The sequence below is a fragment of the Gouania willdenowi genome, chromosome 14, assembly GCF_900634775.1.
Source record: "Gouania willdenowi chromosome 14, fGouWil2.1, whole genome shotgun sequence".
Taxonomy (NCBI): Eukaryota; Metazoa; Chordata; class Actinopteri; order Blenniiformes; family Gobiesocidae; genus Gouania; species Gouania willdenowi.
Genome location: NC_041057.1, coordinates 124,700 through 143,209, shown reverse-complemented (window position 1 = coordinate 143,209; position 18,510 = coordinate 124,700). Strand labels below are relative to the sequence as shown.

At 32.9% G+C, this 18,510-nt stretch overlaps 3 protein-coding genes across 6 annotated transcripts in view; 1 reads left to right on the top strand and 2 right to left on the bottom strand.

Annotated features, from left to right (window-relative positions):
* Positions 1-199: 199 nt before the first annotated feature.
* Positions 200-16,738, bottom strand: bacc1 (BPTF associated chromatin complex component 1). The gene is made up of 7 exons (XM_028466593.1): positions 16,506-16,738; positions 15,651-16,050; positions 15,402-15,496; positions 5,860-5,961; positions 829-1,028; positions 459-560; positions 200-380 (listed from the first exon to the last, which is right to left on the bottom strand). The coding sequence occupies exons 2-7, from the start codon at positions 15,669-15,671 to the stop codon at positions 316-318; spliced, it is 585 nt and encodes a 194-aa protein (XP_028322394.1). The 5' UTR covers positions 15,672-16,050; positions 16,506-16,738; the 3' UTR covers positions 200-315.
* A 100-nt stretch (positions 16,739-16,838) lies between these two features.
* Positions 16,839-18,251, top strand: rnasekb (ribonuclease, RNase K b). The gene is made up of 3 exons (XM_028466594.1): positions 16,839-17,069; positions 17,660-17,742; positions 17,810-18,251. The coding sequence occupies exons 1-3, from the start codon at positions 16,992-16,994 to the stop codon at positions 17,952-17,954; spliced, it is 306 nt and encodes a 101-aa protein (XP_028322395.1). The 5' UTR covers positions 16,839-16,991; the 3' UTR covers positions 17,955-18,251.
* Positions 18,166-18,510, bottom strand: part of nup98 (nucleoporin 98 and 96 precursor) — a 35,576-nt gene continuing 35,231 nt past the window's right edge. For all 4 annotated transcript variants that reach the window (XM_028466578.1, XM_028466579.1, XM_028466580.1 and 1 more), the window contains exon 35: positions 18,166-18,456. In XM_028466578.1, coding sequence (XP_028322379.1) covers positions 18,275-18,456 — 182 coding nt within the window. In that variant the 3' untranslated portion in view covers positions 18,166-18,274. The remainder of the gene's footprint in view (positions 18,457-18,510) is intronic.

Sequence of the window (18,510 nt, the reverse complement as noted above, 5' to 3'; positions counted from 1 at the left end):
TAGTAGTTTAGATAGAAAATAAACTAAACAAGCTCTAATTATTTTATTTATATTTAATCTGTACATTCACACTATTAGCATTGGAATCTAACCCTCAACCTCTGGGTCAGATAATAACTACACCTCCTGAACCACACACACACACACACACACACACCCATATTACACACACACATTTAACACACACACACACACTCAGTGATGTCTCGTGTGACTGGTTTTATTTGACATGATTAATCCTAATGATGATGATGATGATGAAGGTCTAACTGTAGGTCTTCATGATTTTCGTGTTTCCATGGAGACGGTGAAAGGTCAGCGGGACAGCAGTGGAAGGTCACTGGAGTTCATGATGAGGCTGGAGTCAAGGTTCAGGTTCTCTGAGGACACAGGATACGCTGAGTCATGCTGAGTCATGCTGAGTCATGCTGAGTCATGCTGGAAACTAACTCTTTCACCTTGGTCAAAGTTGATCTTCTTGTTGGAAGCGTCTCCCAGTCCTTCAATGTCTACAAGGTCACTGTTCACATCTGAGTCGTTCAGAGCGCTCAGCGTCACGTCTGTGGAGACACAGCAGCCAATCACAGCAGAGCGTCAGATCTTCTATTTTCACATATATATGTGAGTGTGTGTCATATATATGTAGATATATGTTCAGGATGGACTGGGATGATAAAATGTGGCTCCATCTATTTACCAAAACTGTGACAAGGTTATTTATTTATTAATAAATGTTTACTGCAAGACCTACACATGCCTTTGCGTAACTAAACCTCCTCAAATTAAACACACACAGTGACAGGGGGTTGAGTAGTGACTAGTTCTAACCTGCAGTCTTCTGCTTCTTGATTGGTGGAGCCAGTGCGGGGCTGTTCTGCATCCCTGTCGTCACAACGACCTGTGAGGGTGCCGCTGGGGTTGTCATGGCAACGGCTTTTTTAACGTTCTTCTTCGGAGACTCTGAGGAGACGATGGGAACGCGACTGTCCTCGTACAGCTTCCTCTTTACGGTGCTCTTTATCTGGGCGCTGCACCACGTAAACAACAACAACAATAATGATAAACAACAACAGCTCAAAAACGTCTTATTGGTTCTTTTCTCAGACATGAATATTAAGAGTAGATGTTGCTCTTTATCTTTGCGATGTCTCTCGTCTTCCTCAGAAGCGTCTCACTGACAGCGTGTGACACGCCCAGCAGACCTGTCAGATCCACCGGCCCAGCCACGCCCACACCAATCGGCACGTTGGGGTGAACCCAACCGATCTGACCACCCCGCCGTGCACCGCGACCCCGCCGACTACTTGTTCTGTAATAGGGTGTCCCAGGCGTGAGAGCAAATAGCCCGCACGCTTCCTGATTTCTATGGCCTCCTTTGTTTGTGTTTGTTTTCTTTTGCCCTGATGATTCCCGCCCCGTCCTAATCTATAAGGTATATGTTTCTCTGATATTGTTTCCTTTTCCTTCTGATGTTCTTTTTTTCTTGTGTGAAATGTTCTTCCTGTTTCCCTGATGTATGTGTTATTACATAGTATTTTGATAATGACATTGCACTTTTTTCCCTTTGATGTAGTCTTTTGGGTGAACCAGGAGCTGTTGAAGTTCTGTGTGTGGTTTTATTGCAATACCAATGTTGTGTTTTTTCATGATGCGTTGGTTGGGTTCTGTTATCACCCAGATGTTTGGTAGTGAGACTATGGACTTCTAATGCTTTCTTTGTTTTGTTGTTTCCCTTTGATGATGACCCACATGTCGGTGCCTGCTGGATGTGTTGCTCCTCTGTAATGAAACTATATCTATAATGTTCTGACCACTGACAGTTTGTGTATAGTTGGGTGTTCTGAAGTCCAGTGCAGGTACTGGTCGGTGTGGGCGTGGCTGGCCCGGTGGATCTGACACGTCACACGCTGTCAGTGAGACACATCGTTGAAACTGTAAAGCTACAAAAGATAAAGAGCAACATCTACTCTTAATATTAATGTCTGAGAAAAGAACCAAAAAACATCTCTAGTAAACAATAAACAACAACATGTATGTGTGTAGGTCCTGTGGTGCTCAGTGTGTGTGTGTTGTGTAAAGTGAGGTTAATATAGAGCAGACAGGAACTGATCAATTATAGACAATAAAACTGATCTGATGTGACACTGACAGGAGAGAGAATGTTTATCCTTTATTTACCATCACATTCTATAGGAAACAGATATTTATATCTACATTAGTCAGATGATAAAACCTGTGGGTCAGATGCTTTCAGATCTATTAATTAATAAATTAATTAATTTATTGTGCGGTGATGCTGAGAGCCTCAGTTCTGTAGATAATATAAATATATTCCACCTTATGATGTACAGTGGTGCAAAAAAGTATTCAGTCAGCCATTAATTGTGTAAGTTCTCCCAGTTATAAAGATGAGGTCTGTAATTTTCATCATAGATAAACCTCAACTATGAGAGACAGCATGAGAAAAAAATCCAGAAAATCACATTGTAGGATTTTTAATGAATTAATTATTAAATCCCTCAGTAAAATAAGTATTTGGTCATCTACAAACAAGCCAGATTTGTGTCTCTCACAGACCTGTAACTTCTTCTTTAAGAGGCTCCTCCTCCACTCGTTACCTGTATTAATGGAACCTGTTTGAACTGGTTATCAGTATAAAACACACCTGTCCACAACCTCAAACAGTCACACTCCAAACTCCACTATGGCCAAGACCAAAGAGCTGTCAAAGGACACCAGAAACCAAACTGTAGACCTGCACCAGGCTGGGTAGAGTGAGTCTACAATAGGTAAACAGCTTGGTGTGAAGAAATCAACTGTGGGAGCAATTATTAGAAAATGGAAGACATACAAGACACTGATAATCTCCCTCCATCTGGGGCTCCAAGATCTCACCCCGTGGGGTCACAATGATCACAAGAATGATGAGCAAAAATCCCAGAACCACACGGGGGGACCTAGTGAATGACCTGCAGAGAGCTGGGACCAAAGTAACAAAGGTAACCATCAGTAACACACTACGCCACCAGGGACTCAAATCCTGCAGTACCAGACGTGTCCTCCTGATTAAACCACTACATGTCCAGGCCCGTCTGAAGTTTGATAGAGAACATTTAGATGATCCAGAAGAGGATTGGGTGAAGGTCATGTGGTCAGATGAAACCAAAATACAACTTTTTAGTAAAAACTCAACTTGTTGTGTTTGGAGGAGAAAGAACACCATACCTACTGTAAAGCATGGGGGTGGTAACATCATGCTTTGGGGCTTTTTCTCTGCAAAGGGACCAGGACGACTGATCCATGTAAAGGAAAGAATGAATGAGACCATGTATCGTGAGATTCTGAGTTAAAACCTCCTTCCATCAACAAGGACATTGAAGATGAAACGTAGCTGGTCTTTCAGCACCACAATGATCACAAACACATCGCCCTGGCAACGAAGGAGTGGCTTCATAAGAAGCATTTTAAGGTCCTGGAGTGGCCTAGCCAGTCTCCAGATCTCAACCCTATAGAAAATCTTTGGAGGGAGTTGAAAGTCTGTGTTGCCTAGCAACAGCCCCAAAACATCACTGCTCTAGAGGAGATCTACATGGAGGAATGGACCAACATACCAGCAACAGTGTGTGAAAACCTTTGACCTCTGTCATTGTCAACAAAGGCTACATTACAAAGTATTGAGATTAACTTTTGTTATTGACCAAATACTTATTTTCTACCAAAATTTTAATTAAATTCATTAAAAATCCTACAGTGTGATTTTTTCTCATGTTGTCTCTCATAGTTGAGGTTTATCTATGATGTAAATTACAAGTTTTTCATCTTTTCATGTAGGAGAAATTGTACAATTGGTGGCTGAATAAATACTTTTTGGCCTACTGTATGAACGCAGCATCAGAGACACAGACAAGGTAAAAGAGAAAGTGTCTCTGTTTATAATCTCACTAATTTATTCATTAACACTCATTAATTACTTTCTGCTTTTACTGCAGTAACAGTGTTGTTTTTGGTCTGGATTATGGATTCTAATTCATCATATTTTTAAAGAATTATTCCTGTGATTGGTCTGATGCTGCTAACTCCGCCCCCTGTCACCGGAGCGTGCACGTAGCCAGGCTGAAATCATCTGGTTAACTTAGTGAGTTGTAATCTAGATTCATAGGACAGCTTCTGTGTGATGGAAAATGTTTGGTTATGTGAAGGATATAGTTATCTAGCTTTGTAGTACAGGTTTAAAATGTTTAATGATCATGTGATCTGCTCCTTTTTCACTCTCGGCTGGTGTGTTCCCGTGTTCCCTTAAACATGCTGTGGTGGAACCCCAACTGAAAAAACCCAGCTTGGACCCATCAGAACTTCAGAATTTCAGGCCAATTTCCAAGATCCCGTTCCTGGCTAAAGTTCTAGAAATGCTAGCCTGTAAACAACTTACATCATTCTTGGAGAGCAACAACACATTTGATACTTTCCAGTCCGGCTTCAGAAAGTTTCACTCCACTGAGACAGCACTGCTGAAAGTGTCAAGTGACATCATGATGACTCTGAAAAATGTTCCGTCCTGGTCCTGTTGGACCTGTCTTCTGCCTTTGACACAGTGGATCATCATATCCTGATTGGCAGACTGCGGGATGTGGTTGGCTTGTCGGGCCCTGTGTTGGAGTGGTTCAGATCGTACCTGACCGGTAGAACATTCTCTGTGTACCACAACAACGGAACGTCAGAAACTGCGTATTTAAAGTGGGGTGTACCTCAGGGCTCGGTCCTTGGGCCGCTTTTGTTCCTGATTTATTTACTCCCTCTCGGTGAGCTGATCCAGCAGTGCCCTGATGTCTCCTATCACCTATACGCAGATGATCTCCAGCTGTACTGCAGTTTTAAGCCCTCCGAACCCCAAAACGTGCTTTCCCTCACAAACTGTCTGGTAAAGGTAAAACAATGGCTGAATGAAAACAGCCTCCAACTGAACTCCAGTAAAACAGAAACCCTAGTCGTTGCCCCGGACATTATTGCTCCTCTTATCAAACAGCACCTTGGCGCCCTAAGTAGCACTGTTAAAAGTTCTATAAGGAACCTTGGAGTAACTTTTGATGAAGGGATGTCCCTAGAACGTCACTCTAAGCAGCTCATCAGGAACTGTTTCTTCCACCTGAGAAACATCTCAAAGCTGAGACACATAGTCTCTGGTCCTGAGCTTGAGATGGTCATCCACACGTTTGTTTCCTCACGGTTGGACTATTGTAACAGTCTGTTTACATGCCTTAGCAAAAAGGATCTGGCTCGTCTTCAAGTGGTCCAGAACTCTGCTGCACGCCTCCTGACCTGTACCTGTAGGAGAGCCCATATTACTCCTATTTTAAAAACTCTACATTGGCTCCCTGTCATCTACAGGATGAATTTTAAAATCCTTGTGCTGACTTTCAGGGCCCTTCATGGCCAGGCCCCTGAGTACATTGAGGGTCTGATCCAGCCCTATGTTTCAAACAGGAGCTTGAGGTCTTCTTCTCAAAACCTGCTGATGGTCCCCCGCACCCGCTTTAAAACACGAGGTGATCGCTCTTTTAAGGCGGTAGCTCCTCGTCTCTGGAATGCTCTTCCACACACTCTGTGGATGTTTTTAAAAGTCATCTAAAGACTCACTTTTTTATGGAGGCTTTCTTGACACACTCCTGTTTGTGAATGGACTCTTTTATACATTGTAGCATCATTGTAGTGGACTTTTATATGCATTGTTCCCTTTTTAAACTGTAAATTGTGAAGCACTTTGTGACCCTGGTCTGAAAAAAGCGCTATATAAATAAACTTTACTTACTTACTTACTCCTTTAGATCATTACAAATGTGGATGTGTGTGTGTGTCACTCACACTGTGCGCTCTTTGATCACTGTGCTGATGTTGTTCAGATCGTCTCCAAAACGACGCACGGCCAAACGTAACATCTCAATCTCTGTCTCCGTCCATTTAGCCCTGAAACACCATCAGTGAGAGAGTGTGTTTATATGTGTATACATGAGTGTGTGTGTATATACAGTATATATGTACATGTGTGTATCTAATTTATGTGTATCTATACATCTATTTTTTAATGTTGTTTATTATCAGATCAAATAAGGCTTGTAAAATAAACATATGCAACTTAAATTATAATATTTTTTGTAATATATCAACAAACTTTCTGTGATTACCTCATTGACAAATGATTCAACTATCTTTAGAACAGAGGTTTAAATCAGGTGTGTTTAACACCTGATTTAAACCAAATTTAAACCTGATTTAAACCAGATTTAAAAGGCCTTTGATACTCGGCTCCTTAATCTAGACGTTAATGGTGTCTTCGTAACATGGTGAAGTCCAGGGAATGGTCAAAGAAGTCAAGAGAGGAGCTAATTTCGAGATATGGATATAAAAATATAGCAAAGACATGAAACATTTCAAGAGACACTGGAAGCATAATTCACAAGTGTAAAGCTAAAGGCACAGTGGAAACGCTACCTGGATACAAATTAAGACCTGAAGCAAAAGGTGGAGAAAAATCCCCAGGTGACAGCTGAGGAACTGGGACAGGACTTGTCAGAGGGAGGTACTCAGACAATAAGACACACACTGTAAAATGTAGACCTACATGCCAGAACTCCACCCCCACCCCCCACTGACTCCAAAGCACAAGAACAGTCGACTAGCCACAAAGGTTTTGGGATACTGTTCTCTGGAGCAACGAGACAAAATTGGAACAACGATATGTCTGGAGGAGAAATGAGGCCTATAAAGATGCTCCACCACTGTGAAGCATGGTGGGGGATCAGTCATGCTCTGGGGCTGTTTCGCTTCTTCAGGTACAAGGATACCATGAATTCAATTATCGACCAGGAAATCTTGGGTTTAAAAGTCATGCAGTCAATGACAAAAGCTGAAGCTTGAGAAACGTTGGACCTTCCAACAGGACAATGATCCCAAACACCTCCAGAATCTACCAGAGCTTGGTTACAGAAGAAGAGCTGGAAGATTCTGGAGTGACCATCACAATCGCCTGACTTGAGCACCATAGAAGATCTCTGGTGGGACATGAAGAAGGCAGTTCCAGGACTAATGTGACTAACACTAAATATACAATCTCCTGCTCTCCTCTGACTCTGGCCATCTTAATATACTCATCCTCCTCGACCTCAGTGCAGCCTTTGACACCATCAATCATTCCATTCTCATCTCCCGCCTGAAAACCTTGCTCAACATCACTGGCTCTGCTTTGGCCTGGCTCCAGTCCTACCTCACCACCTGACAACAGTTCATCCGGATCAATAACTGCTCCTCCATTACTGCTCCCCTGTCTCAAGGCGTCCCCCAAGGTTTGGTGCTTGGTCCTCTCCTTTTCATCCTCTATCTTCTCCCCCTTGGTTCCATCATCCGTTGTCACAGTCTACATTGCCACTGCTCCGATTACTACAACAGCATCCTCTACGGCCTACCATCCAAAACCCTCAATAAACTTCAATACATCCAGAACTCCGCTGCTCGCCTCCTCACACACACTTGTTCCCATGAACACATCACCCCCGTTCTTCAAAATCTACATCTCTGTAAAGCGTCTTTGAGCACTGTAAAAGTGCTATACAAATAAAATTTATTTATATTATTTACTAAATATATATGTGACTAACACTAAATATATATGTGACTACTAATAAATATATATGTGACTACTAATAAATATATATGTGACTACTAATAAATATATATGTGACTAACACTAAATATATATGTGACTAACACTAAATATATATGTGACTAACACTAAATATATATGTGACTACTAATAAATATATATGTGACTAACACTAAATATATATGTGACTACTAATAAATATATATGTGACTACTAATAAATATATATGTGACTAACACTAAATATATATGTGACTACTAATAAATATATATGTGACTAACACTAAATATATATGTGACTACTAATAAATATATATGTGACTACTAATAAATATATATGTGACTACTAATAAATATATATGTGACTACTAATAAATATATATGTGACTAACACTAAATATATATGTGACTACTAATAAATATATATGTGACTAACACTAAATATATATGTGACTACTAATAAATATATATGTGACTAACACTAAATATATATGTGACTACTAATAAATATATATGTGACTAACACTAAATATATATGTGACTACTAATAAATATATATGTGACTAACACTAAATATATATGTGACTAATACTAAATATATACTGTATGTGACTAACACTAAATATATATGTGACTACTAATAAATATATATGTGACTAACACTAAATATATATGTGACTACCAATAAATATATATGTGACTAATACTAAATATATATGTGACTACTAATAAATATATATGTGACTAACACTAAATATATATGTGACTACTAATAAATATATATGTGACTACTAATAAATATATATGTGACTAACACTAAATATATATGTGACTACTAATAAATATATATGTGACTAACACTAAATATATATGTGACTACTAATAAATATATATGTGACTAACACTAAATATATATGTGACTACTAATAAATATATATGTGACTACTAATAAATATATATGTGACTAACACTAAATATATGTGACTACTAATAAATATATATGTGACTAACACTAAATATATATGTGACTACTAATAAATATATATGTGACTAACACTAAATATATATGTGACTACTAATAAATATATATGTGACTAACACTAAATATATATGTGACTACTAATAAATATATGTGACTAACACTAAATATATATGTGACTACTAATAAATATATATGTGACTAACACTAAATATATATGTGACTAACACTAAATATATATGTGACTACTAATAAATATATATGTGACTAACACTAAATATATATGTGACTAATACTAAATATATATGTGACTACTAATAAATATATATGTGACTAATACTAAATATATATGTGACTAATACTAAATATATATGTGACTACTAATAAATATATATGTGACTACTAATAAATATATATGTGACTAATACTAAATATATATGTGACTACTAATAAATATATATGTGACTAATACTAAATATATATGTGACTACTAATAAATATATATGTGACTACTAATAAATATATATGTGACTAATACTAAATATATATGTGACTACTAATAAATATATATGTGACTAATACTAAATATATATGTGACTAATACTAAATATATATGTGACTACTAATAAATATATATGTGACTACTAATAAATATATATGTGACTAATACTAAATATATATGTGACTACTAATAAATATATGTGTGACTAATACTAAATATATACTGTATGTGACTACTAATAAATATATATGTGACTACTAATAAATATATGTGTGACTAATACTAAATATATACTGTATGTGACTACTAATAAATATATATGTGACTACTAATAAATATATGTGTGACTAATACTAAATATATATGTGACTAATACTAAATATATATGTGACTACTAATAAATATATATGTGACTACTAATAAATATATATGTGACTAATACTAAATATATATGTGACTACTAATAAATATATGTGTGACTAATACTAAATATATACTGTATGTGACTACTAATAAATATATATGTGACTACTAATAAATATATATGTGACTACTAATAAATATATATGTGACTAACACTAAATATATATGTGACTAACACTAAATATATGTGACTACTAATAAATATATATGTGACTAACACTAAATATATGTGACTACTAATAAATATATATGTGACTAACACTAAATATATATGTGACTACTAATAAATATATATGTGACTAACACTAAATATATGTGACTACTAATAAATATATATGTGACTAACACTAAATATATATGTGACTACTAATAAATATATATGTGACTACTAATAAATATATGTGACTACTAATAAATATATATGTGACTAACACTAAATATATATGTGACTACTAATAAATATATATGTGACTACTAATAAATATATATGTGACTACTAATAAATATATATGTGACTAACACTAAATATATATGTGACTAACACTAAATATATATGTGACTACTAATAAATATATATGTGACTACTAATAAATATATATGTGACTAATACTAAATATATACTGTATGTGACTAACACTAAATATATATGTGACTACTAATAAATATGTGACTAACACTAAATATATATGTGACTACCAATAAATATATATGTGACTAATACTAAATATATATGTGACTACTAATAAATATATGTGACTACTAATAAATATATATGTGACTACTAATAAATATATATGTGACTAACACTAAATATATATGTGACTACTAATAAATATATATGTGACTAACACTAAATATATATGTGACTACTAATAAATATATATGTGACTACTAATAAATATATATGTGACTAACACTAAATATATATGTGACTACTAATAAATATATATGTGACTAACACTAAATATATATGTGACTACTAATAAATATATATGTGACTAATACTAAATATATATGTGACTACTAATAAATATATATGTGACTACTAATAAATATATGTGTGACTAATACTAAATATATATGTGACTAATACTAAATATATATGTGACTACTAATAAATATATATGTGACTAATACTAAATATATATGTGACTAATACTAAATATATATGTGACTACTAATGAATATATATGTGACTAATACTAAATATATATGTGACTACTAATAAATATATATGTGACTACTAATAAATATATATGTGACTAATACTAAATATATATGTGACTACTAATAAATATATATGTGACTAATACTAAATATATATGTGACTAATACTAAATATATATGTGACTACTAATAAATATATATGTGACTACTAATAAATATATATGTGACTAATACTAAATATATATGTGACTACTAATAAATATATGTGTGACTATCTAAATATATACGGTATTGACTACTAATAATATATATGTGACTACTAATAAATATATTGTGACTAATACTAAATATATACTGTATGTGACTACTAATAAATAGATATGGGACTACTAATAAATATAGGTGTGACTAATACTAAATATATATGTGACTAAGTACTAATATATAATGTGACTACTAATAAATATATATGTGACTACTAATAAATATATATGTGACTAATACTAAATATATATTGTGACTACTAATAAATATATGTGTGACTAATACTACAATATATACTGTAGGTGACTACTAATAAATATTAATATATATATGTGACTACTATAATATATAATTGACTAATACTAAATATATAGGACTACTAATAAATAATATGTGACTACTAATAAATATATGTGACTACTAATAAATATATATGTGACTAACACTAAATATATGTGACTACAATAAATATATATGTGACTAACACTAAATATATGTGACTACTAATAAATATATATGTGACTAACACTAAATATATATGTACTACTAATAAATATATATGTGACTACACTAAATATATGTGACTACTACTAATAATAGATATGTGACTAACACTAATATATATGTGACTACTAATAAATATATATTGACTACTAATAAATATTGACTACTAATAATATATATGTGACTAACACTAAATAATATGTGACCTAACACTAAATATATATGTGACTACTAATAAATATATGTGACTACTAATAATATATGTGGACTAACACTAAATATATATGTAATGTGACTAAACACTAAATATATATGTGACTACTAATAAATATGTGACTAACACTAAATATATATGTGACTACCAATAAATATATATGTGACTAATACTAAATATATATGTGACTAACACTAAATATATATGTGACTACTAATAAATATATGTGACTACTAATAAATATATATGTGACTAACACTAAATATATATGTGACTAACACTAAATATATATGTGACTACTAATAAATATATGTGACTACTAATAAATATATATGTGACTACTAATAAATATATATGTGACTAACACTAAATATATATGTGACTACTAATAAATATATATGTGACTAACACTAAATATATATGTGACTACTAATAAATATATATGTGACTACTAATAAATATATATGTGACTAACACTAACTATATATGTGAATACTAATAAATATATGTGACTACTAATAAATATATATGTGACTAACACTAAATATATATGTGACTAACACTAAATATATATGTGACTACTAATAAATATATGTGACTACTAATAAATATATATGTGACTACTAATAAATATATGTGACTACTAATAAATATATATGTGACTAACACTAAATATATATGTGACTACTAATAAATATATATGTGACTACTAATAAATATATATGTGACTAATACTAAATATATATGTGACTACTAATAAATATATATGTGACTAACACTAAATATATATGTGACTACTAATAAATATATATGTGACTACTAATAAATATATATGTGACTACTAATAAATATATATGTGACTAACACTAAATATATATGTGACTACTAATAAATATATGTGTGACTACTAATAAATATATGTGTGACTAATACTAAATATATACTGTATGTGACTAATACTAAATATATATGTGACTACTAATAAATATATATGTGACTACTAATAAATATATATGTGACTAACACTAAATATATATGTGACTACTAATAAATATATGTGACTACTAATAAATATATATGTGACTAACACTAAATATATATGTGACTAACACTAAATATATATGTGACTAACACTAAATATATATGTGACTAACACTAAATATATGTGACTACTAATAAATATATGTGACTACTAATAAATATATATGTGACTAACACTAAATATATATGTGACTACTAATAAATATATATGTGACTAACACTAAATATATATGTGACTAACACTAAATATATATGTGACTAACACTAAATATATATGTGACTACTAATAAATATATATGTGACTACCACTAAATATATATGTGACTACTAATAAATATATGTGACTACTAATAAATATATATGTGACTACTAATAAATATATATGTGACTACTAATAAATATATATGTGACTACTAATAAATATATATGTGACTACTAATAAATATATATGTGACTAACACTAAATATATATGTGACTACTAAAAAATATATATGTGACTACTAATAAATATATATGTGACTACTAATAAATATATATGTGACTACTAATAAATATATATGTGACTACTAATAAATATATATGTGACTAACACTAAATATATATGTGACTACTAAAAAATATATGTGACTACTAATAAATATATATGTGACTAACACTAAATATATGTGACTACTAATAAATATATATGTGACTAACACTAAATATATATGTGACTACTAATAAATATATATGTGACTACTAATAAATATATATGTGACTACTAATAAATATATGTGACTAACACTAAATATATATGTGACTACTAATAAATATATGTGACTACTAATAAATATATATGTGACTAACACTAAATATATATGTGACTACTAATAAATATATATGTGACTAACACTAAATATATATGTGACTACTAATAAATATATGTGACTACTAATAAATATATATGTGACTAACACTAAATATATATGTGACTAACACTAAATATATATGTGACTACTAATAAATATATGTGACTACTAATAAATATATGTGACTACTAATAAATATATATGTGACTAACACTAAATATATATGTGACTACTAATAAATATATGTGACTACTAATAAATATATATGTGACTACTAATAAATATATGTGACTACTAATAAATATATATGTGACTAACACTAAATATATATGTGACTACTAATAAATATATATGTGACTACTAATAAATATATATGTGACTAACACTAAATATATATGTGACTACTAATAAATATATGTGACTACTAATAAATATATATGTGACTACTAATAAATATATATGTGACTAACACTAAATATATATGTGACTACTAATAAATATATGTGTGACTACTAATAAATATATGTGTGACTAATACTAAATATATACTGTATGTGACTAATACTAAATATATATGTGACTACTAATAAATATATATGTGACTACTAATAAATATATATGTGACTAACACTAAATATATATGTGACTACTAATAAATATATATGTGACTACTAATAACTATATATGTGACTAACACTAAATATATATGTGACTAACACTAAATATATATGTGACTACACTAAATATAATGTGACTACTAATAAATATATATGTGACTAACACTAAATATATTGTGACTACTAATAAAATATATGTGACTACTAACTAAATATATATGTGACTAACACTAAATATATATGTGACTACTAATAAATATATATGTGACTAACACTAAATATATATGTGACTACTAATAAATATATGTGACTACTAATAAATATATATGTGACTAACACTAAATATATATGTGACTAATACTAAATATATATGTGACTACTAATAAATATATGTGACTACTAATAAATATATATGTGACTAACACTAAATATATATGTGACTACTAATAAATATATATGTGACTAACACTAAATATATATGTGACTAACACTAAATATATATGTGACTAACACTAAATATATATGTGACTAACACTAAATATATATGTGACTACTAATAAATATATATGTGACTAACACTAAATATATATGTGACTAATACTAAATATATATGTGACTACTAATAAATATATATGTGACTACTAATAAATATATGTGACTACTAATAAATATATATGTGACTAACACTAAATATATATGTGACTAATACTAAATATATATGTGACTACTAATAAATATATATGTGACTACTAATAAATATATATGTGACTAACACTAAATATATATGTGACTACTAATAAATATATGTGACTACTAATAAATATATATGTGACTAACACTAAATATATATGTGACTAACACTAAATATATATGTGACTAATTTTGTCAATGAAGTAATTACAGAAAGTAGGGTTAGGTTTAGTTTGTTGGTATATTACAAAAATATTGTTGTAATTTAAGTTGCATTTGTCTATTTTATATATGCTTGCGTGCGTGCATATATATATATATGTGTGTATATATATATATGTGTGTATATATATATATATATACACACATATATATATATATATGTATGCGTATATATATATATATATATATGTATGCGTATATATATATATATATATATGTGTGTGTATATATATATATATATATATATACACACGTGTGTGTGTGTGTGAATCTCACCCTGCTGGACTGGAGTCAGAAACGGGGTGTAACCCCATGGTGAGTTCTCCCAGTTTACTAAAAGCAGCTCCTGCAGCAGAGAAGATTTCTCCAACCTGAAGTTGATGAATATGTTTTTTTATTTTAAATAATGTTTTAATAAAGATGTACATTCTGACTCATGGTAAATAATTAGTTAATTAGCTCAGAAGCACTTGAACAGCTTTCAACCAACAACCTTAACAACACCAGCAGTCACGTGGCTCTTACCTTGGCAGATGCTGACGTCATCACACTGAATAGCGTCTTTTTTAACTTACTAAGTTAGCTTTAGCCTCGGTTAGCTCCTGTAATACTATCAAACGGTGGATTTCCGCGGTTTTTCCTCCACATCCGGTTTGAAAGGACGTTAACGCTGCGTTTGAAGCCCACGGTATTCACATGGTATTCACATGGTTTTCACATGTTACACGTTACGTTAGAGAGTGAAAATAAACACAAGTGTGTGAACAATGAGACTAAAGTCGGTCCTCAGTGGGCGGAGCCTGACTCCGAAGTCCGGACTGTTCATTGGTTACTGCAACACGAAGCCTGACGTACTTTACCGAACACAATTAACGCCCGAGTAAAGCCGAATACAGCCGAGTCCACCCGAATGAGCCGGTTGAAACTGAACCAGAGGAGAAAGAAATGGTTAGCATTAGTTAGCAGGAGAAATCTAAAAGGATTATAACAATTAAAAAAATCAGTGAGGCGATCATATTCAAACACTTAATTTGCACTTTTTTTCCCCCACAAATAACACAATTGAAAAGCTTATTGTTTGATAAAAAAAGAAGAATATATGTATCCTATGTGTGTAGATAAAACTGTGTATCTGCTAATGATCCCTTTGTTTTATAAGAAGAATTTAGATTTTTTTTCTCTTTTTTCTTTTGAACATAAAAACAACAGCAGTGTATCTCACAATGAAAAAAAAAAAGAATAAAAAATGAAAATTTACTAGTTTAGAGGGAGATAATCCACTAACATGCTTTAATGCACACGTTAATGTATTTAGCTACGCTGATAATAACAATAATAATAATAATAATAATAATAATAATAATAATAATAACGTCTTACTGTTTAAAAGTGCATCACAAACCGTCTATTCAGCTCTAGCTCCATTGGCTACAATAGTAAACTGATCACTTCCTGGAACTATTGAGGCTCCATGAGCCGCCATTACTGTAAAAAAAAACAACGAACCATTGGAGCTCTCTCTCTCTCTCTCTCTCTCTCTCTCATTCAAATTCAAAAAGCTTTATTGACGTGAGAAAACAGGTTTACGTTGCCAAAGCAAGTGTGAGAACCACGTACACACGAAAATGTTAAATGTTCTCTACAGCTCTGACCAGTAATAAAGGGCGGGACTTAGCGATGTGGCCATTTGATTCGTTTCTCTAGTCACGTGGACCTTGTCTGCCGAACTGTACCGAGTACTACCGAAAGCTGCCGAGTGGGAAGATCAGCTGACCTTCGTCGTTTCGAAAGAAATTAGCCGCAGATTCAGAAAACGACCAGGACCAGGACCAGGACCAGGACCAGGACCAGGACCAGGACCCCGCCATGCCGTCGCTCCTGTTTTGCGGCCCTAAAATGGCCGCCTGTGGGATCGTGATCAGTTTATGGGGAATAATAATGCTGGTAAGATCGGCCGGGGCCCGACTAATGCCTGGAATGAACACAGCTGTCAGTGTTTCATAAACACTGAGTCTTTGAAAGCCTTTAGTTCGTGTTTGTAGCGATAAATAAAGCACGTAATCATCAGCTAATGATTGTAAATAAGACTTCAATGAATTGAAGACTCCAGGGAATAGACGGAGCCCTGCAGCCACCAATGAATGGATTCTCTCATTTTGTAAATGTTAATTAACACGATGTTACGGTAAATAATGTCATTCATTAATGAAATAAAAAACAATGTTATCAGAACGTTTCCGTTAAAATAAAGGGAAGTGAGTCACGTGGCTTTTTGTGTCATGTGACCTCAGTGCTGCATTTATCTATAGTAGTTTTTTATAGAAATTGAGATTACAATAAGGGATTTAGTAATGAAATCAGATCGTTGATCAATCGATTGTTTTAATGAACAAGTAGAACAGACTATATGTAATATATTACATTATATATAAAAGATACATGTTATATAAAGTACTGTTTGTATATGTTTTCTGTAGTGTGTATAATGTTGTGTACGTGTATATAATGTGTAACCATTGTGTCCTTTGTTTCAGGCCATGTTGGGAATTTTCTTCAGCGCTAAATCTGCGGTTCTGATTGAAGACGTTCCGTTCACTGAGGAAGACATCCGTGATGAGTGAGTATCCGTCTCCATGGTAACGTCTCCTCTCTTATCTCCATGATAACACCTCTCCCCCCCACAGTAAAAACCCCCCTCAGAACATCTACAGCCTGTACAACCAGGTCAGCATCAACTGCTTCATCGCAGCGGGCGTGTACGTGGCGGTCGGCGCCGTGTCACTGTGTCAGGTTCGTCTCAACAAACGTCAGGAGTACATGGTGACATAGACGACCTCTGACCCCCGGCTCCTCAGGATCTGATTGGATGTTACGGGGATATTTATTTCTACCTGTTGATGTTTGTTGTTGTTCATTTGAAATCAAAGTGTTTTTGTTCCAATAAAAATGTGACGTCGTTCTGTTTAAAGATAAACTTTTTATTGTTATCAAAAACATTTACACATTTGTAAACTTTGAACAACTGTTATTTAAAGCAAAGTTAAACGTCACCGATGAACAAACTTTATTAAAAAAATCAAACCCTTTCAAACTCTGTGGGAATAAAAACAAGCAGCTCCATTACTACACATGACTCAGCAGTTCTTGCCTCAGCTGATCAGCAGCTGGCGAAGGTAAGCCTGGGTGAGGCCCCTGAGCTCCTGGAGGCTGTAGTCCTCAGGAAGGGGGAGGCGGCTAACGCTGGGGGCAAGCTCGGCCAATGGGACGCTAAGGGAGTCCGACTGCAGTGTTAGCACCGCCCTCAGAATGTTGGCTACACGCTTAGCCATCTCTGACACACACAGTGAGACAAAACAAAGTTTAGACTCAAACAAAATGAAGAAGC